Source organism: Pan troglodytes, chromosome 23 (genome assembly GCF_028858775.2).
Source record: "Pan troglodytes isolate AG18354 chromosome 23, NHGRI_mPanTro3-v2.0_pri, whole genome shotgun sequence".
Classification (NCBI taxonomy): Eukaryota; Metazoa; Chordata; class Mammalia; order Primates; family Hominidae; genus Pan; species Pan troglodytes.
In genome coordinates this window covers 21,972,705-22,000,470 of record NC_086016.1, presented here as the reverse complement: position 1 = coordinate 22,000,470, position 27,766 = coordinate 21,972,705, and the positions used below count along the sequence as shown (strand labels likewise).

General features: G+C 53.3%; 3 protein-coding genes across 24 annotated transcripts in view; 2 read left to right on the top strand and 1 right to left on the bottom strand.

The window, feature by feature from the left end:
* Positions 1–2,279, top strand: part of ARVCF (ARVCF delta catenin family member) — a 49,955-nt gene extending 47,676 nt beyond the window's left edge. For 3 of the 7 annotated variants that reach the window (XM_016939715.4, XM_016939714.4, XM_054675691.2), the window contains one exon: positions 1,941–2,278. In XM_016939715.4, coding sequence (XP_016795204.2) covers positions 1,941–2,174 — 234 coding nt within the window. In that variant the 3' untranslated portion in view covers positions 2,175–2,278. Of the gene's footprint in view, positions 1–1,488; positions 1,740–1,940 lie in introns of those variants that run through there. The other 4 variants (XM_054675694.2, XM_063808291.1, XM_016939716.4 and 1 more) reach the window with 3 other exon arrangements.
* Positions 132–27,452, bottom strand: COMT (catechol-O-methyltransferase). 12 transcript variants are annotated; one of them, XM_063808303.1, is made up of 8 exons: positions 27,317–27,377; positions 13,685–14,016; positions 9,851–9,944; positions 7,868–7,958; positions 6,338–6,920; positions 5,394–5,587; positions 4,851–4,982; positions 132–612 (listed from the first exon to the last, which is right to left on the bottom strand). In XM_063808303.1, the coding sequence occupies exons 5-8, from the start codon at positions 6,624–6,626 to the stop codon at positions 412–414; spliced, it is 816 nt and encodes a 271-aa protein (XP_063664373.1). In that variant the 5' UTR covers positions 6,627–6,920; positions 7,868–7,958; positions 9,851–9,944; positions 13,685–14,016; positions 27,317–27,377; the 3' UTR covers positions 132–411. The 12 variants fall into 12 exon arrangements, 11 of the variants coding, with proteins under 11 accessions (XP_063664373.1, XP_063664370.1, XP_063664372.1 ...); XM_063808300.1 differs by lacking the exons at positions 9,851–9,944; positions 13,685–14,016 and adding an exon at positions 7,279–7,460 and having other exon boundaries at positions 27,317–27,452; XM_063808302.1 differs by lacking the exon at positions 9,851–9,944 and having other exon boundaries at positions 27,317–27,406.
* TXNRD2 (thioredoxin reductase 2) overlaps positions 27,411–27,766 on the top strand; it is a 67,554-nt gene continuing 67,198 nt past the window's right edge. For all 5 annotated transcript variants that reach the window (XM_016939722.3, XM_016939721.3, XM_009437806.5 and 2 more), the window contains exon 1: positions 27,411–27,513. In XM_016939722.3, the coding sequence (XP_016795211.2) occupies positions 27,411–27,513 (103 nt within the window). The remainder of the gene's footprint in view (positions 27,514–27,766) is intronic.

Sequence of the window (27,766 nt, the reverse complement as noted above, 5' to 3'; positions counted from 1 at the left end):
CAGCCAGCTAGGGGCCCCGCCCTTAGCGTTAGCGTCCATCAAGGGGAGCTTTGAATGTTTGGTGCCCAAGTCAAGGGCAGCAGGGGAATGGCAGTTGAGAAGGATGTACTAAGTCGAGTTATATCTAAATATTTAGATTCTTAATTTCTATTTTATATTTTTAAAACATGATATTAGTATATAAGATAATATAGCTAGCCAGTGTTAGTAAAGAAGTCATGATTGAGTCTTAAAAAAGAACAATCCAGTGTTGCAGTTCAGAGAGGTTAGCATGTCAGGGCGCAGGCCTCGGCTGAGGTGTGCTTTGCATTTAGGACACAGCCCGGAGCCGCAGAAGGTCAGCAGGAGCACGTCTGGCACCTTCAGTACCAGGCTGGGTGAGAGAGCCTGAGAGGGGGGCCGGGGGGGCAGTCAGGGCCCTGCTTCGCTGCCTGGGCCCTTGTAGATGGCCTTCTCCAGGCCGTCCACCACCTCCCTGTATTCCAGGAACGATTGGTAGTGTGTGCACTCAAAGCAGCTGCTCCCACGCACGTGTGCTAGGAAGTCTGGCGCACCTGGGCAGATCACGTTGTCAGCCAGTAGCACTGTCCCCTTCCGCAGCAGGCCACATTCCTGCAAACAGACCGGGGGGTGGGGGAGGTGAGGGTCAGAGGTGCCCAGAGAACCTGCCCCAAACCAGGATGGGTGCTCCTCACTAGGCCACGGCACCACGCCTGTGCCTAGCCCCTGGGGCCAGGTTTCCACTTTCTGCCCAGCGTGACTCCTGCAGGAAAGGACTGTACAAGACTTGGGTGCCACCTTCAGAACATGGGCCCCGTGAGGACAGGGACCTTTCTCTCATCAACTCCTGTATCCATCTCAGGAGTATCCATCCCTTAGAACAGCATGTGGCACACAGTAGGTGCTCAATAAATGCTAGCTGGGTGAGTGGAAACAGTGGGGCCCTCAACACCCAGTGCCAGGAACTCAGGCCTATGAGGGAGAGGCACCCAGGGAGAGGGGTTGCTGGTATGGTCCCTGGAGACAATATTGGCCTGACCAGGGTGACCCTGCAGGGCTGAGGTGGGACAGACCTCCCACCCACAAGCCTGCCCCTTGGGGTCAGTTCTGGACATCCCCAAGCTCCTGCATTTGCAGACCCCCCATCTTCACCAGTGTCTGGGCCCTGGGAGGACACAGAGTTCCTCTGCCTGGGTTCTGTGCAGAAGGAAGGAGTTGTTACTGGACACGCAGCCATAGGGCATGGCCCGTGGGGTCCACGATCGGGAGAAACCTCATAGGATGCTTGCCTATCTATGCTATCAGAAAAGGGTTTGCTTACATCACATAAACAAGAAACCTTGAGACGAAGTGTTTGCCTATGGGGAGGAAGGACCTACCAGGGCAAGGGACACCCCAGTCACCTTGTCTTGGAGATTTGACTTAGTCACCAAACAAAAGTTAACAAGCAATCTCAAACATCTAAAGTATAATAAAATCAATTTGCAGGCAGGTGCCTTGAAACACTGGTATCCGACCCCACATCCCTCTGGGATGGGCCTGGAGACTCCCACAGGGCTTGCAGCTGTCCTGGTGGTGGGTGGCGGTCGTTTCCAGCCTGTGTGCTGCAGAGAAAGCAGGGGGCTTTCATGTGACAGTATGGACACCACACGGCTGCAAGGTCAGTGAGGTCAGGGGACAGCCCCAAGGTCCGGAGTTGAACAGGAAGTACCACCATGAATCATGATGTGTTTTCATTTAGAAAAAAAAAAAAAAAAGTCCTAGCAACGTCAGCTGAAAAGACGTAGAACAAAGCGCCACCCAGGAGGAGGACAATGGCCTAGGCCTTGAGCAGGGCGGCTGCCTTCCAGTCCGGGCCAGGGAATGCATGAGTGAGGGGCCTGGGCTCCTGGACTTCTTGGGTTGCGCCAGGGGACTCAGGAGCCCAATCTGGTCATCAGGGATACAGAAGACGTCAGCGGACTGAAAGACACCAGACCACTGCACCTGCACGAGTTAAACAGGAAAGAAGGAGGGAAGCGCAGAAAGGAGCATGGGTCACCTTTGGAGGCTGCCAGGGGCCCACTCCTTTACGAAACTGGTCAAGAGGGGAAAGAAGGCAGCACCTGTCCTGCCTGTCCCCCGACACTGCAAGCCTCCTACCAGCTACTCAGACCACCTGGAGAACTGGCTAAACATGCATCAGCGTCTGAGCAGGACTGAAAATCTAATGCCATGGAGAAGTGATAGTGTCAGAGGAGCAGGTGACACTATGCTGAGGTGGTTTTCATCTGGCCCACCATCCTTAGACTCTCCTCCCTTCAAGAGTTGGAGCCTCACAGAGGTTGCAGGGAGCCAAGATCGTGCCACTGCACTCCAGCCTGGGCGACAGAGCGAGAGACTGTCTCGAAAAACAACAACAACAAAAAGTTGGAGCCTCAGACCAAGCACACACCTGTACTCCCAGCACTTTGGGAGGTTGAGGCAAGAGGATCGCTTGAGGCCAGGAGTTTGAGACCAGTTTGGGCAACATAGGGAGACCCCATTTCTACAAAAAATTTTTAAATTAGCCAGGTGTAGTGGTGCATGCCTTTAGTCCTAGCTACTCAGGAGGCTGAGGTGGGAGGATCACTGGAGCTCAGGAGTTTGAGGCTACAGTGAGCTATGATGTCATCACTGCACTCCAGCCTGGGCACAGAGCAAGACTCTGTCTTTTTCTTTTTTTTTTTTTTTTTTAAGGGGGAACTCATTCCTCTTCCTTTGGGCATGGGCTGGACTTGGTGACTACAGCAGCCCGGTGGAGAGGCCTCCTCAAAGCAGCCCTTGATTTTGAATTGCAACCTGCTCCTGAGCCCCTCACCCCCCGTGCCTCCGATGCTCACAGAACCCACTGAGGGGATGGCTAGACCCTCACAAGAGCCAGGCTGTCCCCTAACCCTCTACAAGGGGGCACAGGGCCCCAGCCCTGAGTGTGCAGATGTGCGTTTAACAAGGACACCCATTCCCAATTCATGACTTCCCACTTCATGACTTTGCTTCTTTTGAGATAATTACCAGCTTTGCGCAAGCAGCACTGAGAAAACTATTAGTTTCCTAGTTACTAAACTGCAATGTTTGCTACTTTTCTATGAAGGCAGGCCCCTGTAATTAACACCCACATCACAGCTGCTGAAACTTGGCCGCAGTAACGCAGGCCCAGCTGTGGGTGTCTTTCCTGCCCAAGTGAAGCCCATCTGGCTGAGTGCCAGCTCTCTGCCATCAATACCCAATTGCCAGCCTCATGCTCCTTTGTCGGGTGAGCCCCCCTCCAGCTACCCTGTCTTGGCCTGTAGGTCTCCCTCCCACCCTCCCAATGCCCACCCCCTTGGCCACTACAGGTCCTCCCTCTCCACGGCCAGGGTTCAGTGCCTCCTCGTGAGTTCAGGGCATCTGTAATGCCCTCCCCACAGCCCTCTCCACACTCCACAAGGCTGACAGGGATGTTTCCAGAAAAGTTTTTGTTGTTTTTCATTGTTTTAAAAGCTGGAATAAGGCCGGACGCAGTGGCTCACGCCTGTAATCCCAGCACTTTGGGAGGCCGAGGTGGGCGGATCACGAAGTCAGGATATTGAGACCATCCTGGCCAATGTGGTGAAACCCCGTCTCTACTAAAATACAAAAAACTAGCCGGGTGTGGCAGCGCGCGCCTGTAGTCCCAGCTACTCAGGAGGCTAAGGCAGGGTAATCGCTTGAACCCAAGAGGTGGAGGTTGCAGTGAGCCGTGATCGTGCCACTGCACTCCAGCCTGGTGACAGAGCAAGACTCCATCTAAAAAATATATATATATTTTTTCTTTTGCCATGTTGCCCAGGCTGGTCTCGAACTCTCCTGGCCTCAAGCGCTCCTCCTGCCGTAGCCTCCCAAAGTGCAAGGGTTACAGGCATGAGCCCCTGAGCCCAGCTCCAGAAGACAGGTCTAACCTCATCCTTACCTGCCCAAAGTCCTGTGTGCCCTGACTCCCATTGTTCCTGGAACATTCTCTGCCCTTTCACACCTCAGGCTTCTGCTAGTGCTGGTTCCTTCCAATCCGTGTCCAGGGTCCAGCGGCCCTACCTAGCCAGGCATGGGGGCTGTGCCCCTCGTGCTCCTAGTCCGGCTGCTAACAGCAGTGTCCAGTTTCTGGGAGAGCTGCAGGTGAGCGAGCACCAGGTGGGGAGGCCGTGAGGGTGGGTGTCCCAAGCCCAGTGGAGGATCACAGAGCCACTCAGTGTCGCTGACTACCAGGGAGGGATGGGGCAGTGTGTCACTGATGTGAGGCTCCTTAAGCATCAGTCTGTGAAGGGCCACCAGTGCCCCACGCCCCCCAGGGAAGTGAGGACAGCCCCACCCGCTGTCTAGCCTCACTCGGGGCACTCAGGGTCCTCGCCAGTGGGGCTGGGTTGGGGGAATGCACAAGATGGGGCCTCAGGAGGAAGATCTGCAGGAGACACATGCTTTCTTTGCACGAGCAGTGGCTTGCTTGGGGGAGAGCAGGCTGGGCCCAGAGCGGCCCTTCCCCACCCCATCTCCTTGGTCCTGTGCCGTTTCTGCCCTGGTGTCTGGTCTGGGGTGTGCACCCCACTTCTGCCACCCATTTTGCACCTGCACAGGCAGCTGGCTCCCCAGTTCCCAACAGGCCACCCAGCCAGGCCCCTGGCCCAGCTCCCCACCCATCTCCACCCACCACAGGGCCTCCTCAGTCCCCCACACTCCCAGACCTCAGGTGGTGCCTCCAGAGCGAGCTGTGTCCACACAGGGCTCTACTGGAATGCCTGGCTCTTTGGAGAGGCTGAGGCTGACTGAATGGGCTCTGGGCAGCAGCTGGCACAGATGCCGTCCTGGTTGGGGCTCACCTCCAAGAGAAGCGTGTCTGGCAGGTACCGGTCCTTCCAGTGGTCGAGGAAGACCATGTCCAGGGTGTCCACATCATACTTCTTCTTCAGCTGGGGGATGATGTCCTGGGACGCTCCAACCACAAGGGTGACCTGGAACAGCGCCTGTCAGTGCCCACGTCCTCACAGACAGGAGGCCATCCCTACACACCTATATAACAGCGCCTGTCAGTGCCCACGCCCACACAGACAGGAGGCCATCTTTACACACCCATACAAGCATTCATCAGTTTTCTTTAGGGTTCTGGGATGACAAGGCCCCACTCTGTCCCTGCCCCTCCTGGTGCCACCTTGGCAGTTTATCCAGAGCTGTGAGACCACCCTCACTGAGCTGCTGGGGGGGTCTTTCCTCAGCCCCAGGCTGGGAAGCACTGAGGGGCCTGGTGATAGTGGGTTTTCAGTGAACGTGGTGTGAACACCTGGTGGGGAGGACAAAGTGCGCATGCCCTCCCTGCCCACAGCCGGCCCTTTTTCCAGGTCTGACAACGGGTCAGGTATGCACACCTTGTCCTTCACGCCAGCGAAATCCACCATCCGCTGGGTGATGGCGGCACAGTCGGGGTTGATCTCGATGGTGATCAGCCTCGCCCCTGGTGACAGCAGGCGGGCCATGCGCACAGCTGAGTAGCCACAGTAGGCCCCCAGCTCCAGCAGCACGGAGGGCTGGTGCTCCTGAATCACGGCGTCCACGATCTTGCCTGTGCAGGGTGGGGGACGGAGGAGAGGTGAGCACAGGTGGAGAGAGGGGAACTTGGATCCCCAGGCACGGCCCCCCACCTCTCCCAAAGAGCAACAGCCCCTCCCAAATGCCTGGCCGCTGGCCCTCCTCTGCCCACCCTCCCTACCTGCTGGAGGGGTCTTTCACCTCCCTGGTGTCCCCAGCCCCCAGGACCTGGTCCCCACTGTGAGCACGCTTGGAGCTCCCATGGTCCCTTAGCCTCTATGCTCACGCTGGTCCCTATCTTTTCCACCCTTCCTGGCTGGCCCCAGTGTGTCCTAACACAGAGCTGCCCTCTCTGAATCCCCGAACCGCCCACCTTGGGGCCCTGGGGCGGCACTAGTTCCCTGAGTCACTCCTTGAGCCCGGTAACACATCCTGTGCCCCAGGCTGAAGTTCAAGCGGGAGGCGGGCCCAGGAGAACCTGTCTGACTGGTCCCCAGGCAGGTCCCATGGTGGCCAGAACAGAGTTCAAGGGGAACTGCACCACCGTCAGACCCTGTGAGTGTGGGGGCCTGTTGTCCTGGGGGAGCAGGCAGCAGGGCCTGGAGGGGTCATCAGGGACCCTGGCGCCCTGGGACTCCAGAGGAGCTCCCCAGCCCTATCTGGGCATATCCCAGGGTTCCCAGCCCCCTGGAAATGGGGTGATAACAGCTTCTCCTGTAAGGGCTTTGATGCCTGGTCCTGGGTCCCTGTCCCAGAGCTGAGCACCTGCTGGCCCGGACCCCACCTTTCTTGTCGCCCACGTTCATGGCCCACTCCTTCTGCTCGCAGTAGGTGTCGATGGCCTCCAGCACGCTCTGTGCGTTCCCGGGCTCCGCATGCTGCAGCACGTGGTTCAGGATGCGCTGCTCCTTGGTGTCACCCATGAGCAGGTTGTGGATGGGCTGCAGGACGAACTCGTTCCAGCCGATAAGGCACAGGCCCCAGCCCCAGTGCCTCAGAAGCAGCAGCAGCACCACCAGCAGCACCAGGCCCAGCAACACAGCTGCCAACAGCAGAGGCGGGGCCTCCAGCATCTGCAGGGCAGGAGGGGAGGGGCGCCAGTGCTCTGTGCTCCTCCTGCAGCACCCACACGCCCCTTTGCTTGGAGTGCCACCATCGCCCCCTTGTGTTCGCAGAGGGGCAAGGTTCAGAAATGCCAGCCTTGTGCCTCAGTTGCCTGACGTGTCAGTGCCAGGGAGCCAGCCTTCTCGTGCCCTCTGGTGCCCTCGGGTAGACAGAGCAGGTGTGTGCCTCTGGCAGTCCTGTGTGGAGCCTGCAGGGTCACACTCCCTGGCCCTGGGTGCTTCCCCGGGCAGCCCAGGGATCCTCTAAAACCACACAAAATACAGAAGCAGACACGGACTCAGGCTGTTATCTCCCAGCTGGCTTAGAGGACACCCAGGGGTAGGGAAGCCCCATGGCCCGGAGTTGGGGGTAGTGACGGGTGGCCAAAGGAGAGGCTGTATGGTGCAGCCCCTTGGCCTCATGTGGTGAGCCCATGCTGGTCACCCATGCTCTGGACGCCCCAGGGATTCATGTGGCCTTTTCATTGAGTGTCCAAGTAAGGACACTGGCAGTCCCCAGGCCAGGCACACCAGGACAGACCCACTCACCACTCCCCTTGGGAACAGCAACGTGGCATGTCCCAGATGAGAAAGGCCAGCCCTGCCGCCCACAACAGTGTACCTCGTGGGGCACAGTGATGGCAAGTGACCCCACTTGAAACCTGTTTGAAATCCTCCTGGTGTGACCCTCCAGGCAGGTAGCCTGGGAACCAGACAGACAGAAGCCTGGTGAGGGGACCCAGCAGGCAGAGAGCAGAGCACAGGAGGCCTGAGGCAGAAGCCCAGGGGTTCAGGTCACAGACCCTAAAACGGGAAGGACACAAGGAAACTTCTTCTAGGGCCCCTGTGCTCACTCAGAGGTCTTTCTGGGATGGGGCCCTGGGCTCCCAATGGCATAGGAGATCCCACTCTCTGCTGGACGCTCCATTTTAGAAAGGCACACCCAGGCAAGGAGGCAGGCCCAGGGCCACAGAGGGGACACCCCTGGAGGCCAGCCTCAGGGCACCAGAGGACAGAGCAGAAGAGAACGGGGAAGCAGGGGCTTCGCCCTAGGGGGAGGCCATGAGGACACCAGGCTTCTAGGGGATTTCAGGCCATGTGGCCTATTTACACAGGCGGAGTGGACATGTGCTCAGCAGACCTGTGCCCATGCACCGGGCCGGAATCTGTACCCACCCTGGCACTGCCCCGGCTTCCATTGGCCAACTCACCTTCAAAGCACCTCTGAGCAGGCTCCAGCCCTCTGGCTGCGGGAGGGGTCTGGGGTCTCCTCTGAGCTCGGCAGCAAAGCAGATGTTATTTCTGTGGAAATCAATTTTGCCTTTGGATAATCATCAACATAAACCCTAACCTGGCGATGACCAAGGTCCAGATACCTGAGCCCCTTCCCCGGATAGGGCCAGCCTGGCCTGAGCCTTCCCTAGCAGGGCGAGGGCAGTGCTTCACCTTTCCGGCCTCAGAAGAGACAGCAGAAGGCCTCAGAGAGGCCAAGGGACATCCCTACTAGTGTCCCCCAGCCAGGGACCCCAGGGGCAGTCTCCTGGTCCCTGTCCACACTGCCCTGTGGGCTATGTGCGTGTGCACCTGCACCTTGTGAACCGTAAGAGGAGGGAACCACTCTGCTCAAGTTGTATTTCCCCTGAAGAGTCCTTAGTACCTTGGAAATGATGTGTAAGACCAAGGGCTAGTTTACCAAGAACATACACAAACCAGTAAGAAAAAGATGATGAGACAGATAGGTCACAGTGGCCAACATGCAGCTCACAGGAAAAGGCCAAAGGCCAGAGCCCCGAGCAGGTGATGGAACCCGGTGCAGGGCTCAGTGACAGTGGGGGTGCCCCTGTCTACAGCTGCAGGAGTGGGAATCGTGCTGCCTTCTGCTGCTACCCTTGGGAAGGGTCCCAGGCCTGCAGGGAAACCCGTGGCCCACTGTGTTTCCCAGAGGGGCAGGACGTGCCATGACCCACAGGGCTCGTGGGGAAAAAACAAGAGATGGTGCTTCCCTAAGGACAGTGTCCTTATTCTGGCAGGAAGATGACAGGGGGAACCTGGTGGAGAGGGACCATGCAGACCTGAAGCAGCCAGAACTTTCCACCTTGCTCCTTTCTTCATGGTGGGGATTTCCTATGACACAGCCTGTTGCTTTGTTTACTATTATTTATCTGCTATGGTTTATCTATAATGACTACTAGTATTTGTGTGGTCAGATAATGGGCCATTTTGTTTACTCTCCATATTTAAAAAACAGTGTTAGAAATATATACCCCAAATTAAAAGGGCTATTCTGCTGAAACAGCAAATTACTTGGTAGACCTTGGAGTCCCAAATTATAAATCCAAATCTGCGTTAATACTCGAATTGTGTAAGAATTTGGCTTTTGAATCTCTAATCTCTAGGTCTGTCAGTTCATAAATCTGCAGGCAGTGTCTCCCAGGGCCTAGTGGGAGGCAGCAGAGGGGAGGAGGCCACAGCAGGGAGGGGCCCGAAGCCCCCTTCCTTTGCCTGGCAGGAGGGACCGGCCCACTCCACTCTGCATGCTGGGCCTGGCTGGTGCAAGGAGGCACCCAGTGCCTGCCTGTCCCACCTGCCCGCGGCTCTGTGGCCAACTGGGGTCCAATGGCCAAGAGCCATGGGGGCTGGGGAAGTGCTCAAGGCCAAAGGCTCTGCGGCCAACTGGGCCCCAACGGCCAAGAGCCATGGGGGCTGGGGAAGTGCTCAAGGCCAAAGGCTCTGCGGCCAACTGGGCCCCAACGGCCAAGAGCCATGGGGGATGGGGAAGTGCTCAAGGCCAAAGGCTCAAAGGCCAACACGCCCAGGCCACAATGCAGTGCCTGGGGGCCACAGTGCCCACGGCCACCTCACAAGGCCCTCCAGCGACCTCCAGAGGAGAGCGCTGGGATTCCCTTGTGAGTGTGAGGAACTGAAGCCCTGAGCAGAGGGACTGGCTGCCCCGGGCCACCAACAGAGCCCTGGCCCCTGCCCACCCCACCTCCCGACAGCTAACCACCTCCGCTCCGCCCCGCCCCAGCCCCGTAGGGCCTCCCCGCCCACCCTCCTCTCTGCTAGCTGGTGTGGGATGGGAGGCCCCAGAAGGGGAGGCCCCGCCCACTGGGCCGGGAGGGAGGCGGGACCACATCCAATTGACTTTGGGACCACGCCCACCCAGCCACGGAGGAGGGTGGGATCACGCCCACCTGGCCATCCGAGGGCTGACCCTGCGCTGTCACCGGCCACTGCCCAGTTTCGCAGGACGAAAGAGCAGGCAAGTGAGGAAATGGAGGGCGGGTCCTGAAAAGCCGAGAATCAGGCCTCCCTTTAAAGAAAGCCACGTAGAAACCCACCTGTGCTACTCAAAGCTGCTAGGATGTTCCCAGCCCTGGGATTTTGCCCCGTCAGCCCTCCATGGGGAAAAGGAACAGCTCCTTTGGTTTGGGGTCCCAGGACTCGAGAGTGGGCACGCCAGCTCAATGTCCGACTCGGGACCCCTATGATCCGATCGCCCTACTTTGGCTGTGTGGTCTGGGGAGCGTCAAGAGTCCCCCCTTACCTTACAGAGAGGCAAAAAGACAGTTTTGAATGCCTCTGTGGTGGGGGGCGGTGGGGTGCAGGCCGGAGGACCGAGGAGAATTCTCTCTGCTTTTGTGTATGTTTGAAATGTGCTTTTTTTGTTGTTTTTTTGAAACAGGGTCTCACTCTGTCGCTCAGCCTGGAGTGCAGTGGCGCGGTCGCAGCTCACTGCAGTCTCGACCTGCTGGGCTCAAGGGATCCTCCTGCCTCAGCCCCACCAAGTAGCTGGGACGACAGATGTGCACCACCGCACACCCAGCTTTTTTTTTTTTTTTTTTTTTTTTGGTAGAGATGGAGTGGAGGTGGGTTCTCGATATTTTGCCCAGGCTAGTCTCCTGAGCTCAAGTGCTCCACCCCCTTGGCCTTCCAAAGTGCTGGGATTACAGGCATGAGCCACCGTGCCCAGCTGGCTTTTTTTTTTTTTTTTTTTTAAAGGAAAATAACAAGTGTTAGCAAGGATGTGATGAAATGGGAACCCTCTTGCATTGCTGGTGTGAATGCCGTGGAAAACAGTTTGGTAGTTCTTCAAAAAGTTAAACATGTGGTCAGACCTGGTGGCTTATGACTGTAATTCCAGCACTTTGGGAGGGTGGGATGGGAGGATTGCTTGAGCCCAGGAGTCCCATACCAGTCTGGGCAACATGGCAAGACCCCATCTCTACAAAAAACTTAAAAATTAGCCAGGTGTGGTGGTCCGCACCTGTAGTCCCAGATACTTGGGAGGCTGAGGCGGGAGGATCACCTGAGCCCAGGAGGTTGAGGCTGCACAGGGCTGTGATCCTGCCACTGCACTCCAGCCTGGGCAACAAAGCAAGACCCCGTCTCAAAAAAAAAAAAAATTAAACATGCTATGTACCCACAAATATTAAAAAATTCTTAAAAACCCACAAAAATTAAAAATAAAAAAAAGTTAAACATAGAACTACCATATGACCCAGCAATTCTACTCCTAGGTGTATACCAAGAATTGAAAACAGGGACTAAACCAGATACTCGTACCCCAATATGCATAGCAACATCATCCACAATGGCCAAAAGGTAGAAACAACCCTTCCATCCGTTAGCACCTGAATGGATAATAAAACATGGTAGAGCCATACAATGAGGTATGATTCAGTTATTAAAATGAATAAAGTACAGATGAATTCACGGTTCATCAAAATGGATGAACCTTCTGCACCGGCTGCCTGGCCATCGGCTCGCAAGCTCATGAGACCCCCGTGAGGCCCACGTTCCCTCCTCTGTGAAACGGCTGATGGTCTTACCTCTCCAGCACAGTAGAGGGCAGGCATGATCGTGTCCACACAGCACCTGCACATGCTTGCCACATGCACGCCACATGCACATGCACGCGTGAGGGCATCCTCAGTGCCTCACAGTGCGGCCAGGACACAGGCAGCTGGGCTTGACACCTCTGGCTCTAAAGAGCATGAAGCTTCTGGGCCTCAGTGCCAGGCCTGCCCAAGCTTCTCTGCCCAGCAGTCTGCTGCAGAGCTAGAGAGTCCATCACCTCTGTCACCTGGTCAGTATTCTCTCTCACATTGAACACACCCTAGATGACATTCATCTGCCTTTATTTTATTTCTTTAGAGACAGGGTCCTGTTCAATTGCCCAGGCTGGAGTGCAGTGGCGTGATCAAGGCTCACTGCAGCTGCAGCCTTGAACTCCCAGGCTCAAGGCATCCTCCTAAGTAGCTGGGACCACAGGTGCACACCACTGCATCTGGTCTCATCTTTCTTTAAAAGACAGGAATGCTGGCCGGGCGTGGTGGCTCATGCCTGTAATCCCAGCACTTTGGGAGGCCGAGGCGGGCAGATCACGAGGTCAGGAGATCGAGACCATCCTGGCTAACACAGTGAAACCCTGTCTCTACTAAAAATACAAAAAATTGGCCGGGCGTGGTGGCAGGCACCTGTAGTCCCAGCTACTCGGGAGGCTGAGGCAGGAGAATGGCGTGAACCCCAGAGGTGGAGCTTGCAGTGAGCCGAGATCACGCCACTGCACTCCAGCCTGGGCAACAGAGTGAGACTCCGTCTCAAAAAAAAAAAAAAGACAGGAATGTTTTCCATAAATATACTGCAAGTAACATCAGTGAAATGAGACTCTTAAAAATCCTTTAAAAATATGAACTATGGCTGGAGCAGTGGCCACACCTGTAATCCCAATACTTTGGGAGGCTGAGGCAGGAGGATCACTTGAGCCCAGGGGTTCAGGACCACTCTGGGCAACATAGTAAGACCCTGTCTCTATAAGAAATTAAAAAATAAACTAATTATATGACCTGGTTTCTAGGCTCATTTAAAAAAATCCATAAAAGATAACTAGAAAATGGGCCCGGTGTGGTGGCTTACGCCTGTAATCCCAGCACTTTGGGAGGCCGAGGCGGGCAGATCACAAGGTCAGGATTTCGAGATCAGCCTGGCCAATATGGTGAAACCCTGTGTCTACTAAAAATAAAAAAATTGGCCGGGCGTGGTGGCAGGCACCTGTTAGTCCTGGCTACTCAGGAAGCTGAGGCAGGAGAATAGCCTGAACCTGGGAGGCAGAGGTTGCAGGGAGCTAAGATCACTCCATTGCACTCCAGCCTGGGTGACAGAGCGAGACTCCGTCTCAAAAAAAAAAAAAAAAAAAAAAAGAGAGCTCAAGACCATCCTGAGCAACATGGTGAAACCCTGTCTCTACTAAAAATAACAAAAATTAGCTGGGCGTGGTGGTGTGTGCCTGTAGTCCCGGTTACTCAGGAGGCTGAGGCAGGAGAATCACTTGAACCCGGGAGGCGGTTGCAGTGAGCTGAGATCACACCACTGCACTCCAGCCTGGGCAGCAGAGCGAGACTCCGTCTCAAAAAAAAAAAAAAAAAGAAAAAAAGAAAAAAAAAAAGAAAGAAAGATAACTAGAAACTGACTTTGTTCCCTTTGCAAAGATCTGGGGTCCATCAGTTTTGCTCATTCTGCTATCACCTCTGTCTGAAGAGTGATTGGCACTTTGGTCTCTATTCACCCACATCTTCCTGCTCAGGAAGGTGTCTTTCTCCTCCTCCTGGGAGAAAGACAGCTACCAGGGGCCACGGAGAGAAAGACTGGGCTGCACAGCAAGCTCAGGAGACCTCAGGTTGTGCTCTGAAATGGCTGTGCATCCTCCGTTCTCCACAGAGGGCCAATATGCGGCTGCAGTGACCCTCGGAAAGGCCACTGGCCATTTGGGGCACACTGTCCTCACTATTCCAGAACACAGAACCAATGCTAACAGCACCCTGCACACTGAGAGCCACTGTGGCTTGGACGTGCCTCATCCTGCCCTCACAGGGCTGGTGGCCCAGTCGGGGAGACAAGCATAGAGCCACAGGCGTGATGACAAACAGGACACAGATGGCAGGAAGGAGGCCAGTTCTAAGCATTTACACACAGGGGCAGCTCTGCTCGGCACACAGGTGCCCCACGGAGGCTGCAGAGGGCCCTACCTGGGGCTTGCTCAACAGGGCTGGAAACCCCCAGCAAAGGCTGGAACTGCTGCAAGAAGCCGTGCCCTTCGGGGCTGATCCGGTGTGATAAAGGGGGACCAGGATTCTGGCAGGGGATTCGACTGCAATCCAGTAATCCAGGGAGAGCCAGTACAGGTGCGTAGAGACAGGCCAGGCAGCACCAGCTAGGCCACACGCTTGGGCAGCGCCTGTGGACAGGCTGAGAGGACACCTGGAGGCCAGCCTGGGAGACCCCACAGGCTGCAGCCAGGCCCCGCGCTCATCTCTGGACCCAGGGGCTGGCCACTCACCTCCATCCAGCCTCTGGGAATCTAAAGGAATGACCAGAAGTTTAATGGCCACGAAATACCCATTGAGCCAGGCATGGTGGTGTGCCTATAGCTGCAGCTACTCAGGAGGCTGAAGTGGGAGGATTGCTTGGGCCCAGGAGTTGGAGGCCGGAGTGAGCCATGATTGCACCATGTCGTCCATCCTGGGCGACAGACACTGTCTCTAAAACAACACCACAATAAAAATGCCATCAAATCCAGATGGGGCCTCGCCTCTCTCTGGCAGCACTCTGGGAGTGTCCCCCTCCTGCCACTGTCTCATAACCCCCAGTACAAGAAGCTGTCATTTCTCCAACCTGCAGAGAGGAAGGAGGAGACAGAGGACTAGCCTCTCACCCCGGTGACACCTGAGAAGAGGTGAGACAGTGCACCTGCTCTGGGCACCCTGCGAGGGGTCTACCTGCTATTTCTGTAAATGAAGCTTTATCAGAACGCACAATCAACCAGGCACGGTGGCTCACGTCTGTAATCCCAGCATTTTGGGAGGCTGAGGCGGGTGGATCACCTGAGGTCAGGAGTTCAAGAACAGCCTGACCAACATGGTGAAACCCCAGTCTCTATTAAAAATACAAAATTAGCCAGACATGGTGATGCATGCCTGTAATCCCAGCTACTTGGGAGGCTGAGGCAGGAGAATCGCTAGAACTCGGGAGGTGGAGGTTGCAGTGAGCCGAGATGGCGCCATCACACTCCAGCCTGGGCAACAAGAGTGGGACTCCATCTCAAAACAAAACAAAACAAAAAATGCACAATTGCACAGACATTGTCCGTGGCTGCTCTCATCCGACCATGGCAGAGGTGAGCAGTTGCAACAAAGACTGCACCCTACATAGGGAAAGGGGCTGGTGTGGAAGGGAAGGGGTCAGAATGGAAGGTCAGATGGCCAGGCAGAGGGCAGCCTCCTGTAGCCTCCCCCGCCTGGTATCCTCAGTGGGGCCAGGCCCCCAGGCTCAGGGGAAGGCTTTTTTTTTTTTTTTTTGACTCAATACCTAAGAGCTAAAGGGAAGGCTTTCACACGGACTGCACACCTGCTTCAAGCCAGGTGCTGCAGGGACCATGGTGACTTTGTCTTCACAGACACACCAAGAGGCAGATGCAAGGGCTGGGCTGAGAGAGGCAAGAGGCTGCACTGCACCTGCAGATCCACAGCCCCAGGGGGCCAGCTGGGCCATCCCTGCCTGTGGGGCCCCTCCACTCCTTTACTGTGGCCCCGCCGGGGCCCCCTCCCCTCCCTTCCACGGGCCAGACCTGCATGGTGGTCGCACATTCGCTTTATCCTTCAAGGGTGTTCTCCTGGTCATATCGGATTCTGCCTTGGCACCTGCTTGGAGGCCCCCTGCAGGTCAACCTGCTCATGTGGCAGGAGCTCAGTGTCCCGGCTCCCAGCAGAGGGCAGGCCTGGAGCAAGAGTGGAGGCTGGCTCGGCTCAGTGTGGAGGGGACAGAAAGGACAGGGGTGCCTTTAGGGAGGAGCAGAAAGGGCCTGGACATGCCTAGTGGGGTGACGTGCAGGCTGGCCATCTGCCCCGCTGGACTGAGCCCGGGAGCCTGCCCTGCCTGGGAATGGGGACGATTTTGGCAGCTGCTGGGTACTGTAAACAAAGCCGGCTGGGCGCAGTGGCTCACGCCTGTAATCCCAGCACTTTGGGAGGCTGAGGCAGGCAGATCACAAGGTCTGGAGTTGGAGACCATCCTGGCCAACATGGTGAAACTCTGTCTCTACTAAAAATGCACAAAATGAGCCAGGCATGGTGATGGGTGCCTGTAGTCCCAGCTACTCGGGAGGCTGAGGCAGGAGAATCGCTTGAACCGTGGAGGTGGAGGTTGTTGCAGTGAGTGGAGATAGTACCACTGCACTCCAGCCTGGGCAACAGAGCCAGACTCTGTCTCAAGAAAACAACAACAAAAAAACAAAGCCCCAGCATCCGGACCAGGCTCTGGGCCAGGCCTGCATCCAGACCGCACTGGATGTGAGTGGAATCTGACCTCCTCATTGCTCTCCTCAAGGCTGGGTGGCAGCCCCACCCCCAGCGCCCAGGCCATGAGTCCTGAGGCCCACCATGGCAGCAGCCTGGACAAAGACTCCTCGATCACACTCTGGCCAGGCTCCTCTGAGCACGTTTCTCGGCTGACCCTCACCTTGGCCTATCAGGCCTTGAACAAACACTAACAAAGCTGCTGCTGCTTCATTTTATTTATTTATTTGTTTGTTTGTTTGTTTATTTTTTTGAGACGGGCTGTCACTCTGTCACCCAGACTGGAGTGCAGTGGCGCGATCTCGGCTCACTGCAACCTCTGCCTCCTGGGTTCAAGCGATTCTCCTGCCTCAGCCTCCTGAGTAGCTGGGATTATAGGCTCACACCACCACGCCTAGCTAATTTTTGTATTTTTAGTAGAGACAAGGTTTCACCATGTTGGTCAGGCTGGTCTTGAACTCCTGACCTTGTGATCTGCCCACCTCAGCCTCCCAAAGTGCTGGGATTACAGGCGTGAGCCACTGCGCCCGGCCGTTTTTTTTTTGTTTGTTTTGTTTTTTTTTTTTTGAGACGGAGTCTTGCTCTGTCGCCCAGGCTGGAGTGCAGTGGCGCAATCTCGGCTCACTGCAAGCTCCATCCCCCGGGTTCATGGCATTCTCCTGCCTCAGCCTCCCGGTAGCTGGGACTACAGGCGCCCGCCACCACGCCCAGCTAATTTTTTTGTGTTTTTAGTAGAGATGGGGTTTCACCGTGTTAGCCAGGATGGTCTCGATCTCCTGACCTCATGATCCACCTGCCTTGGCCTCCCAAAGTGCTGGGATTACAGGCATGAGCCACTGCACCTGCCTGGCCTTTTTGTTTTTAAAGACAGGGTCTTGCTCTGTCGCCCAGGCGGGAGTGCAGTGGCGTGATCACCTCTGCCGCCCAGGCTGGAGTGCAGTGGTGCAATCAGCTTGCTGCAACCTTGAACCCTTGGGTTCCAGCAGTCCTCCTGCTTCAGCCTCCTGAGTAACTGGGACTACACAGGGGCATGCTGCAGTGCCTGGCTAATTTTTTAAAAATTATTTTTGTAGAGACAGCGTCTTGCTACGTTGCCCAGGCTGGTCTTAAACTCCTGGCCTCAAGTGATTCTCCAGCCTCAGCCTCCCAAAGTGCTGGGATTACAGGTGTAAGCCATACTGCACATGGCTTCTAACAGCTCAAGGCCACATTCCTAAAATGATCCCAGCCCCCTTCAAAGCGCCTGCCTGAGAAAGTCATGGCTACCAAGAGAATTTCCTGTGTGTTCTGGCCAACACCTGAAGATGGGGCCCCTGTCTCCCAGCCTCTGTGGGACTGGGGGCCTGACTTCAGTAAGCCCCCGTGGCAAACCCAGATCGGTTTCCCAAGGCTAACCCTCCCTTCCTGCTTTTGGTAATTTTCCACTTTCCTCACTCCACTGAGTCCCCACTGTTCTTCCTCCCCGCTCCCCACTTCTTTGCACAAATCGGAGCGGAGCTCGGCTCTCTTCCCTCCTGTCACTGGTCACCAAATATTATAATTTCCGTCCTCACCACTTTAATGTCCAGCTGTGTTTCTCTGTGATCAGGGGCCAGGACTTGGATCTGGATGGGAACCACCATCCGATCAACCCTCGGATGCAACAACCGGAGCCCACAGTGTGCACAGCGATCCGTGTTATCTCCACTCTGCCTGCTCATGCGGGAGTCACATGGTTTGATTTGTGATCCAGTGGTCCGGAAGAACATCGGATGCAGCAGTGAGGACAGACATTGCTTCTTATGATTTTATGATTCTGAGTAAGGCTCTGAGGCGCTAAGAGTCCCAGGCTTTTTTTTTTTTTTTTTTTGAGACAGAGTCTTGCTCTGTCGCCCAGGCTGGAGTGCAGTGGCACAATCTCGGCTCATTGCAAGCTCCGTCCCCCGGGTTCATGCCATTCTCCTGCCTCAGCCTCCCAAGTAGCTGGGACTATAGGTGCCCACCACAACGCCCGGCTAATTTTTTGTATTTTTAGTAGAGACGGGGTTTCATCCTGTTAGCCAGGATGGTCTTGATCTCCTGACCTCGTGATTCGCCCGCCTCGGCCTCCCAAAGTGCTGGGATTACAGGCGTGCGCCACCGCGCCCGCCCCAGGCTTCTTCTGAACGCTACCTACCTCCTGGGCTGGAAGTTCTTCTTCCTAGTGCCTTGTTCCCAGAGGGGATTCACTCCTGACTCCTGGTGGAGCTGTCTTGCCCCCTCTGTTCTGTGTTCTTGCTCCTCCCGTGGGAGCGTCTTACTGGAGCCCTGCTGATCATGCCCTCTGCGCTACTTTAATCAGCACGTCAAAACAAAACTGCAAGGAACAAGCGCACCTCTGTCTGCTTCCTTCCTTGTTGATGTGACTTTACCAAGGATAATTTGGAACATCAGTGGCTCCTTTGGGATACTTGAGATCTCCCCAAACTAGCTCCTCTCAGGCCTCTCCCTTCCTATCACCTCCATACTTCCCTACTTTCTCTTGAAGGAGACACCCCCTTCAAGTCTGGCCTCCTCCACCTCTGGGCCCCCGCTGCAGGCCTCTCTCTTCCCCTTCCAGCCCCTCAACTCCCCACGGTCCCTGGAACTTTAGGCTTCCTGCCCCATCAGGGGCTCGCAGTGCCTCAGGGACCCACAAAAGCAACCAGCTGAGCTCACTGGAAACATGTAGTCATCCATCAGGGCAAAACAAGTCGTAAAGGTCTTATCCACAAATACAGGTAGAAAGCCTTCCCCTCACACTGAGCAAGTGACCCTTAACTTGTCCAATTTGCCAGAAACACAGTTCAGATAAAAATATAAAATAGGGCTGGGTGGTGGCTCACACCTGTAATCCCAGCACTTTGGGAGGCCAAGGTAAGTGGATCACTTGAGGCTAGGAGTTCAAGACCAGCCGGGGCAACACAGCAAGACCTTGTCTCTACAGAAAAAAAAAAAAAAAAAAAGAAAAGAAAAGAAAAGAAAAAATATATAAAATAGAGTAAAAAAAAAAAGTGAGAACTAGCTCTTATATAAACTAGTGAGTTGTGTTTTGTTAATTGCATTTGATAATATATTGGCCTAAAAAAGCTTCCAAGATGTTTTCAGTAACTTTAAACCTCAGAGTCATACTAAGTGAAGTTAAATAATAGACATTCATTGAATATCTAAATAATACCTGAAGAGAAGAAAGTGCTGAAACATTCATTATTAAGCATAACTTTTTGTACTTTTTGGCTTCTTATTTTTATATGGTACAGACTGGCTAAAGGTATTCTGGTCTGTTAATAAACATGTTCTTGGCACTTAAAAACATTGTACTATAAAAAGGATATACCTCTAGAGATTATAAGATGGTATATTCATAAAATTTGCCAACAAACTGGTAAATGACAGACAATTTCCAATTGTCTTCTTCCCAGTTTTACTTGTAAAATACAAGTTATGGCCGGGCGTGGTGACTCATGCCTGTAATCTCAGTGCTTTGGGGGGCTGAGGTTGGAGAATTACTTGAGCCTGGGAGTTCAAGGGTGCAGTGAGTCCTGATTGTGCCACTGCACTCCAGCCTGGGCAAAAGAGCAAGACGCTGTCTCTTTAAAAAAAAAAATACCGGTTACTAATGGTTAAAAATTATAATCAATATATGAAAACAAAACTCCTAGAAACAATAAGAATGAGGGAAACAATTTCCTATACAAAGTATGGGAGGAAGATAGGATGTGTTTTTATATGAAAAGTATGCAAAGAATGTAGAGTGTTTTTGTTAAAGAAAGGGATGTAATTTTGTCCTGAAGTAAAATTACAAAAAGAGGAAAAATATGGGACAAAGCCTGAATGGCCCAGGAATTCGAGACAAGCCTGGGAAACATGATGAAACCCTGTTTCTATAAAAAAAACTCAAAAATTATTAGCGTGGCATGGTGGTACATGCCTGTAGTCCCAGCTACTTGGGAGGGTGAGGCAGGAGGATCGTTTGAGCCCAGGAGGTCAAGGCTGCAGTAAGCTGAGATCTCACCACTGCACTCCATCCTGGGTGACAGACTGAGATTCTGTCTCAAAACAAAAGCAACTGTGAATGGATACAGAAAGTTATCCCTATGTTTCCCAGGCTGGTTTTGAACTCCTGGCCTCAAGAAAGTCTGCAGAAAAGAAATTTTATGTTATGAGGTCAAAGCTGGCTAGAATTGACCTCATAATCATTGAATGGATTTATGTATAAAGTTTCTTTAAATTTTTTTTTTTTTTTTTTTTTGAGACAGAGTCTCGCTCTGTTACCCAGGCTGGAGTGCCATGGTGTGATCTGGGCTCACTGTAACCTCTGCCTCCCAGGCTTAAGCAATTCTGCTGTCTCAGCCTCCCAAGTAGCTGGGACCACAAGCACATGGCACCACGCCCAGCTAATTTTTGTATTTTTAGTACAGATGGGGTTTTGCCATGTTGGCCAGCCTGGTCTTGAACTCCTGATCTCAGGTGATCTGTCCACCTTGACCTCCCAAAATGCTGGGATTATAGGTGTGAGCCGCCGCACCCGGCCTAAATTTTTTTTAGTGACAGAGTCTCACTCTGTTACCGAGGCTGGAGTGCAGTGGTGCAATTACAGCTCACTGCAACCTTGAACTCCTGGGCTCAAGTGATCCTCCCGCCTCAGTCTTCAGAGTACATGGGACTACAGACATGTACCACCATGCCCAGCTAATTTTTCAATTTTTTTTTTTTGTAGAGACAGGGCCTCAGCATGTTTCTCAGGCTGGTCTCAAACTCCTGGGCTCAAGGAATCCTCCCTTCTCGGACTCCCAAAGTGTTGGGATTATAGGCATGAGCCATTGCATGTGGCTTGTGACATTGTCTTGATCTCAAACTGACTTGAGATTTCCTGGAGGGCCCCTGGAAGACCTCAAAGGATCTGTCCTGTGACCTTGTAAGAGAGACGTTAAACTAATTAGGTTTATTTCAATGGTGAATTTTGTGGGCAGCAAGTCGCCCAGGTGCCGAGGCAGGAGACCGAGGGCACGAGCTGTTCCCGTATAATAAAGAAAATATATAAAATATGAATAGTTACACTAGATATAGATCATAGATATGATTATATATGAATATTATTAATCATTAGTTTGTAGCAATTACTCTTTATTCCAATATTATAATAATCTTCGCTCTACAATTATAACCTAGGAGAAACCAGGCCATACAGTGATAAGAGCTGAAGGGACACGGTGAGAAGTGACCAGAAGACAAGCGTGTGAGCCTTCTGTTATGCCCGGACAGGGCCACTAGAGGGCTCCTTGGTCTAGTGGTAACGTCAGCGCCTGGGAAGACGCCCGTTACTTAGCGGACCTTGGTCTAGCAGTTGCGTCATTGCCTAGAAAAAGCACCCGTTACTTAGCAGACCGGGAAAGGGAGTCTCCCTTTCCCTGGGGGAGTTAGAGAAGACTCTGCTCAACCACCTCTTGTGAAGTGTCAGGTCTGCCCACAGTTATCCGGAGGCCTAACCGTCTCCCTGCGATGCTGTGCTTAAGCAGTCACGCTCCTGGTCCGCTTTCATGTTCCACCCTGTACCTGGCTATGCCTTCTAACTAGCAGTAACAAAATTAGTGAAAGTACTAAAGGTCTCTGAAATACAGAAATAATGACGTAAGCTGTCTCCTCTCTCTCTCCGCCTCGGCTGCCAAACAGGGAAGGGCCCCCGTCCAGTGGACACGTGACCCATGTGACCTTACCTATCACTGGAGATGGCTCACACTCCTTACCCTGCCCGCTTGTCTTGTATCCAATAAATAAAAGCGCAGCCTGGCATTCGGGGCCACTACTGGTCTCCGCATCTTGGTGGTAGTGGTCCCCGGGCCCAGCTGTCTTTTCTTCTATCTCTTTGTCTTGTGTCTTTATTTCTACGATCTCTCATCTCTGCACACAGGGAGAAAAACCCACAGACCCTGTAGGGCTGGACCCTACAGAATTTCATGCAAGGTGCTGTCAAATAAAAAATGCTATTTAGGGCCGGACGCGGTGATTCACGCCTGTAATCCCAACACTTTGGAAGGCCAAGGTGGGCAGGTCACCTGGGGTCAGGAATTCAAGACCAGCCTGGCCAATGTGGCAAAACCCCATCTCTACTAAAAATACAAAAATTAGCTGGGTGTGGTGGTGCACACCTGTAATCCCAGCTACTTGGGGGGCTGAGGCAGGAGAATCGCTTGAGCCCAGGAGGCGGAGGTTGCAGTGAGCCGAGATCATGCCACTGCACTCCAGCCTGAGCAACACAGCAGGACTCTGTCTCAAAAAAAAAAAAAAAAAACTAAAAAAAAAAATTTTTTAATGCTATTTAAACTTCCTTGAGTTACATGTATATTGGTAAATGTTAATATAAGGATTCCAGATATTGTATAAAGTTCCCACAAACTGGTGAATACCCTTCTGCCAATGACATGTCCTCATATAACAGCAATCATCATTCTGGTTATTATTTAAAATGCTATGTGTCATAAACAACCAACATTCCTTGTAAATCGTTTGATTTTGTAATGATCTCTCATTAGATATTTAACTACACTATTTTAAGTCTTTTGTCATTAGAGTTTTACTCTGATGCTTTCCTGAAAGCTCTTGCAATCAGCTACAGGGCAAAGTGCTTCATCTTCAACAAAAAGGGACCAATGAAAAGGCCCATGACAGGTACTGTGGGGTAGGCTTCTGACAGCATTTCTTTATTTCTTTTTTTGAGATGGAGTCTCACTGTGTTGCCCAGGCTGGAGCGCAGTGGCGTGATCTCGGCTCACTGCAACCTCCACGTCCCGGGTTCAAGCGATTCTCCCACTTCAGCCTCCCGAGTAGCTAGGATTACAGGCGTCTGCTACCACAACTGGCTAATTTTTGTATTTTTTGGTAGAGACAGGGTTTCACCATGTTGGCCAAGCTGGTCTCGAACTCCTGACTTCAAGTGATATAGCCACCTTGGCCTCCCAAAGTGTTGGGATTACAGGCCTGAGCCACTGCACCTGGGCATGACAGCATTTCTTAACTTTGAGACCACATGACTGCACTAAGCCAGGATCTCCACTGGTTGAGAAAAGATGGGTTCATGTACCTGCTAGCCCAAGATCAAGCAGAACAAGAATTCAGTACCTGCATGCAACTGAGTAAACTGCTGAAGGATGATTACAGTCTTTTTATGATTTTGTTCAGAATATTGTTGGCTCTTTATGTTTTATTTTCTGAATATTAAAAAAAGAAACCTTTCCCTGGCTGGGCACGGTGGCTCACGCCTGTAATCCCAGTAATTTGGGAGGCCGAGGCGGGTGGATCACGAGGTCTGGAGATCGAGACCATCCTTGCTAACACAGTGAAACCCCATCTCTACTAAAAATACAAAAAATTAGCCGGGCGTGGTGGCAGGCACCTGTAGTCCCAGCTACTCGGGAGGCTGAGGCAGGAGAATGGTGTAAACCCAGGAGGCGGAGCTTGCAGTGAGCTGAGATCACGCCACTGCACTCCAGCCTGGGGAACAGAGTGAGACTCTGCCTCAAAAAAGAAAAAAAGAAAGAAACCTTTCCCTTTTCTCTTAACCTATCAATGACTCGTAATATTATAGTAAATGATACTTCTCTAAACAAAATTGAAGCAATTATCTTTTTCTTCCGGCCTGACCCCTCCAAAAATCAGAAACTATTATTGAGTATTCTATTTTCATGGCAATATAGTTACTGAATAACTTCAATAAGAATCTGTTCTCCTTGTAACAGGACACAATTGGAAACACTGGCTCTATTACCAAGGTTTGGACTGGAATGTCCTGTTTGAGGATGATGCACATAGAATCAGCTATGACCAGATGGCTTTCAGGTTGACTTTGTGGAGCCATTGCTTACAAAGAGCTCTTGAAAAATCTGGCCTGGTATGTGGCTTACGGGGTTCTTGGTCTTACATGTGAGTAAGGAAAGTCACTTCCAAATATCCCAAGGTTCTAAGGCCCAGGAACCTTGGGATATTTCAGGGACCTCAAGAAGAGAGGAATTCACCCAAATCTATAGACACTGCAGGTGAAGTCTGGTTGGAAGTTCTTGGCTTGGCTTCCTAACCTCGAAAGGCTTTAAAAAGCTCAATCTAAGATTCCCTATTAAAAGTTTCAGCAAACTTAAAAAGGCCTGTGTGGTCAATTACTGTTCGTGCTGCATTTATGTAAATAATCAGGCCAAATTTAATGAGACCAGAATTATTTGGTAAATAAGAATAATCTCACTTTGATTATCTTCAATCAAAAGGGAAGGGTTTGTAAAGAGAAATGCTATGCTTCAGTGGAGAAATATAACACCCCCTTGGGAGTTATCAGATCCTAGTCTAGTTCACTGTCTTTGAGGTGTTTTTTTTTTGTTTTGTTTTGTTTTTTTTTTTGAGACGCAGTCTCGCTCTGTCGCCCAGGCTGGAGTGCAGTGGTGTGATCTCGGCTCATTGCAAGCTCCACCTCCCGGGTTCACACCATTCTCCTGCCTCAGCCTCCCAAGTAGCTGGGACTACAGGCGCCCACCACTGCGCCCGGCTAATTTTTTGTATTTTTAGTAGAGACGGGGTTTCACCGTGTTAGCCAGGATGGTCTCGATCTCCTGACCTCGTGATCCACCCGCCTCAGCCTCCCAAAGTGCTGGGATTACAGGCGTGAGCCACCGCTCCCGGCCTAATTCTTTTTTGAGATGGAGTTTCGCTCTTGTTGCCCAGGCTGGAGTGCAGTGGTGCGATCTCGGCTTACTGCAGCCCCCCACCTCCCGGTTCAAGCGATTATCCCGCCTCAGCCTCCTGAGTGCACCACCACGCCCGGCTAATGTTTTGTATTTTTAGTAGAGACAGGGTTTTGCCATGTTAGCCAGGCTGGTCTCGAACTTCTGGACTCAGGTGATTTGCCCACCTCGGCCTCCCAAAGTGCTTGGGATTACAGGCATGAGCCACCGGGCCCGGCCTATCCTTGAGGTTTTATGATCTGCCTGTCACTTGGACTGTCACTGCCTTCCTACACATCAGCCCTTACCAAATCCTCCCATCTACTTTCCTTCAGTATCTGGCTACCTACCACTCTCTCCAGACTGACATTTCTAATTTGTCTCCTCCCTGACTTGGTGTCACCAAGAACTCAAATCCCTATTGGGACTCAGGTGGTCTTGTAGCTGCCCTTTGCCCCCAGGATCTGAAAAAAACAGCCCTGCAGACTGAAGCCGGAAAACTTGATATAAACTTGAAAGAACTCAGAACCACAACAGATTCTCCAGGGGCAGCCTTTGTGCCTGGAGCTGCTGCTACACAGGCCGCCCAGGAAGACCCCCCTCCAGCTCCTGCATGCCGCATGCTCTCTCCAGAAAGTAACCACAACTGGGATACCAATGCCTATGCCATCATCACAGACTTCACACCACACACCAGGAAGTCCCTGAGTGCCCCTGCTGGCCTTGTTAGGGCCCAACGGCCAGAAACCTCAACTGCTGCCCTGTAGGCTCAAAAACTGGGTTTATCAACAGCTCCATTCATCTTTGTTTTTCTTTCTTTCTTTTTATCTTTTTATTTTATTTTATTTTATTTTTTTAAAGATAGGGGCTCTCTGTTGCTCAGGCTGGAGTATAGAGGCAAGATCATGGCTCATGGCAGCCTCCACCTCCCAGGCTCAAACGATCTTTTCACCTCAGCCTCCCAAGTAGCTGGAACTACAGGCCCATGCCACCACGCCGGGCTAATTTTTAAATTTTTTGTAGAGATGGGGTCTTTATGTTGCCCAGGCTTGTTTCAAACTCCTGGCCTCAAGTGATCCTCCTCGGCCTCCAAAAGTGCTGGGATTACAGACATGAGCCACTGTGCCTGGCCTGTTATTTTTGTTTCCTCATTAAATGCTTGACTGCTTGCATCATCCAGCAAAAATCCTTTGCTACCAAGTCTCAACAGATGGTCCCGCTGGTAGTTTATGAACACAACACAGAACAGAAAATGGACGGGGACTGTTGAGAGGAAAGAAGCAGGTCTCTGCTCTTCTTGCACAGGGGGAGTGCTGACAAAGACCCTCCCTCCCCACACTCCAGCCAGGCTCCTTAGAGTCCCCTTCTCCACTGGGCCTCACCCTGGCCTATCTAGGCTGGAACGAACACTAACATAGCTCCTAACAGCTCAAGGCCACATTCCCAGAACGATCCTAGCCCCCTCTAAAGTGCCTGCCTGAGAAATTCAAGGCTGCCACAAGAATTTCCTGTGTGTTCCAGCCAACACCTGAGGATGGGGCCCCTGTCTCCCAGTCTCTGTGGGAGGTTGGGGGCCTGACTTCGGTAAGCCCCAGTGGCAAACCCAGATCAGTTGGTTTCACAGGGGCCAACCCTCCCTTCCCAGTTTTGGTGATTTTCTATTTCCCTAACTCTACTGAGTCCCCACCCCTTCCCACTCCCTCACTCTCCCTTTAAACTCCAGGCACGTCTAGACAAATCAGCATGGAGCCAGCTTTTTCTCATGTTGTCAGTAGTTACCAAGTAAAATCTGTTTTTTTCTGCATTAACTAGTGTCTCACTGGGCTCTGCAGGGCAGCTCCTACGGTCCCTCAGGCTTGGAGGGTCACTTTAAACAATAAAAAGCAACAGGACACAAAAATCCCTGGCTGGAAAAATCCAAAAAGCAGGTCTGTTAGCAGGGCAGGCCCAGAGTGACTTCCCCTTTCTCTAACATTCATTCCCACGTGGTCCTGCACACCACACATCCCCCCGACCCTGGGGAGTCCTGGGCCCCTTCCTGGTGGAGCAGCCTCTCTCTTGCAGGGAAAGTCCCTGGGGTACCCCAAGGCCTCCAACAGGGAGCCTGTTGGAGAAGTCACCAAGGCCCTCTGAGTCTGGGGCTCCACAGACCCTCCCCCAGGCCTCCTGCAACTCTCCAGCTCTGAGAGTCTGATCCTAGCCCAAGGACCAAGTGGGACCCTCCCCTGTGACTCTGCCACACCCTCACCAGGTCAAGCCCTACTCCAGGGAGAGGCTTATCCTCCTGGTTTGGACCCCCAACCCAGTCTTGAAGCGGGATCTCTCACCGCTATCTGGAGCCCCTCATCACAGCACAGATCTTCAACCTCAGCTTTCCACAAGGAGTCTGGGGACCCCACCCCCGTCCAAAGATCCCCACCCAAGGTCCGAATTCCCCAGTTCCCATCCAGATTCCCCACCCCAAGTCCGGAGACCCCCACCCAACGTCAGATCACTTCACAGCGGTCCGAATTCCCCACACCCTATCCCAGTGTTCCACCCTAGGTCTGAAGGCCCCCGCCCCGATTCCGGCCGCATTCGGCCCCGGTCTAGCCAGCGCTCTCACCTCTCCCGCGGCGGCCCGCCCGGGACTGGACCCGCCCCGGTCCGGCGCAGGCAGCGCGGCGGGCAGCCCTAGCTGCCCCAGAAGCCCCAAGACGATGGCGGCGATGGCGGTGGCGCTGCGGGGATTAGGAGGGCGCTTCCGGTGGCGGACGCAGGCCGTGGCGGGCGGGGTGCGGGGCGCAGCGCGGGGCGCAGCAGGTAGGATGGGGTCGGGGCGTCCCCGTGGTAGGTGTCCGCGCGGCCGGGGTGTCCTCGTGAGGGTGTCCGCGCGGCGGTGGCCAGGGTGTCCCCGTGGGGGTGCCCACGCGGGGGTGTCCACATACCGGCCTCTTGGTCTAGTCTTGCTCAGGAGTCCGGGCTGCTTCTAGCCACAGGTAGCCCCCTTCCCAGGTGGGGAAACTGGGGCTGGGTGCCTTGTCTAAGGTCCTGCTGTGCTGACTGCACCTATGGT

Bases quoted from the DNA above. Each gene is read 5' to 3' on its own strand.
- COMT (XM_009437802.5), bottom strand. The intron at 5,588-6,337 runs GTGGGGTCCGGG...CACCCTGCACAG, and splicing joins GAACGTGGGCGACAAGAAAG to GCAAGATCGTGGACGCCGTG. The intron at 4,983-5,393 runs GTGTGCATACCT...GCGCTGTTCCAG, and splicing joins TCGCTGGCGTGAAGGACAAG to GTCACCCTTGTGGTTGGAGC.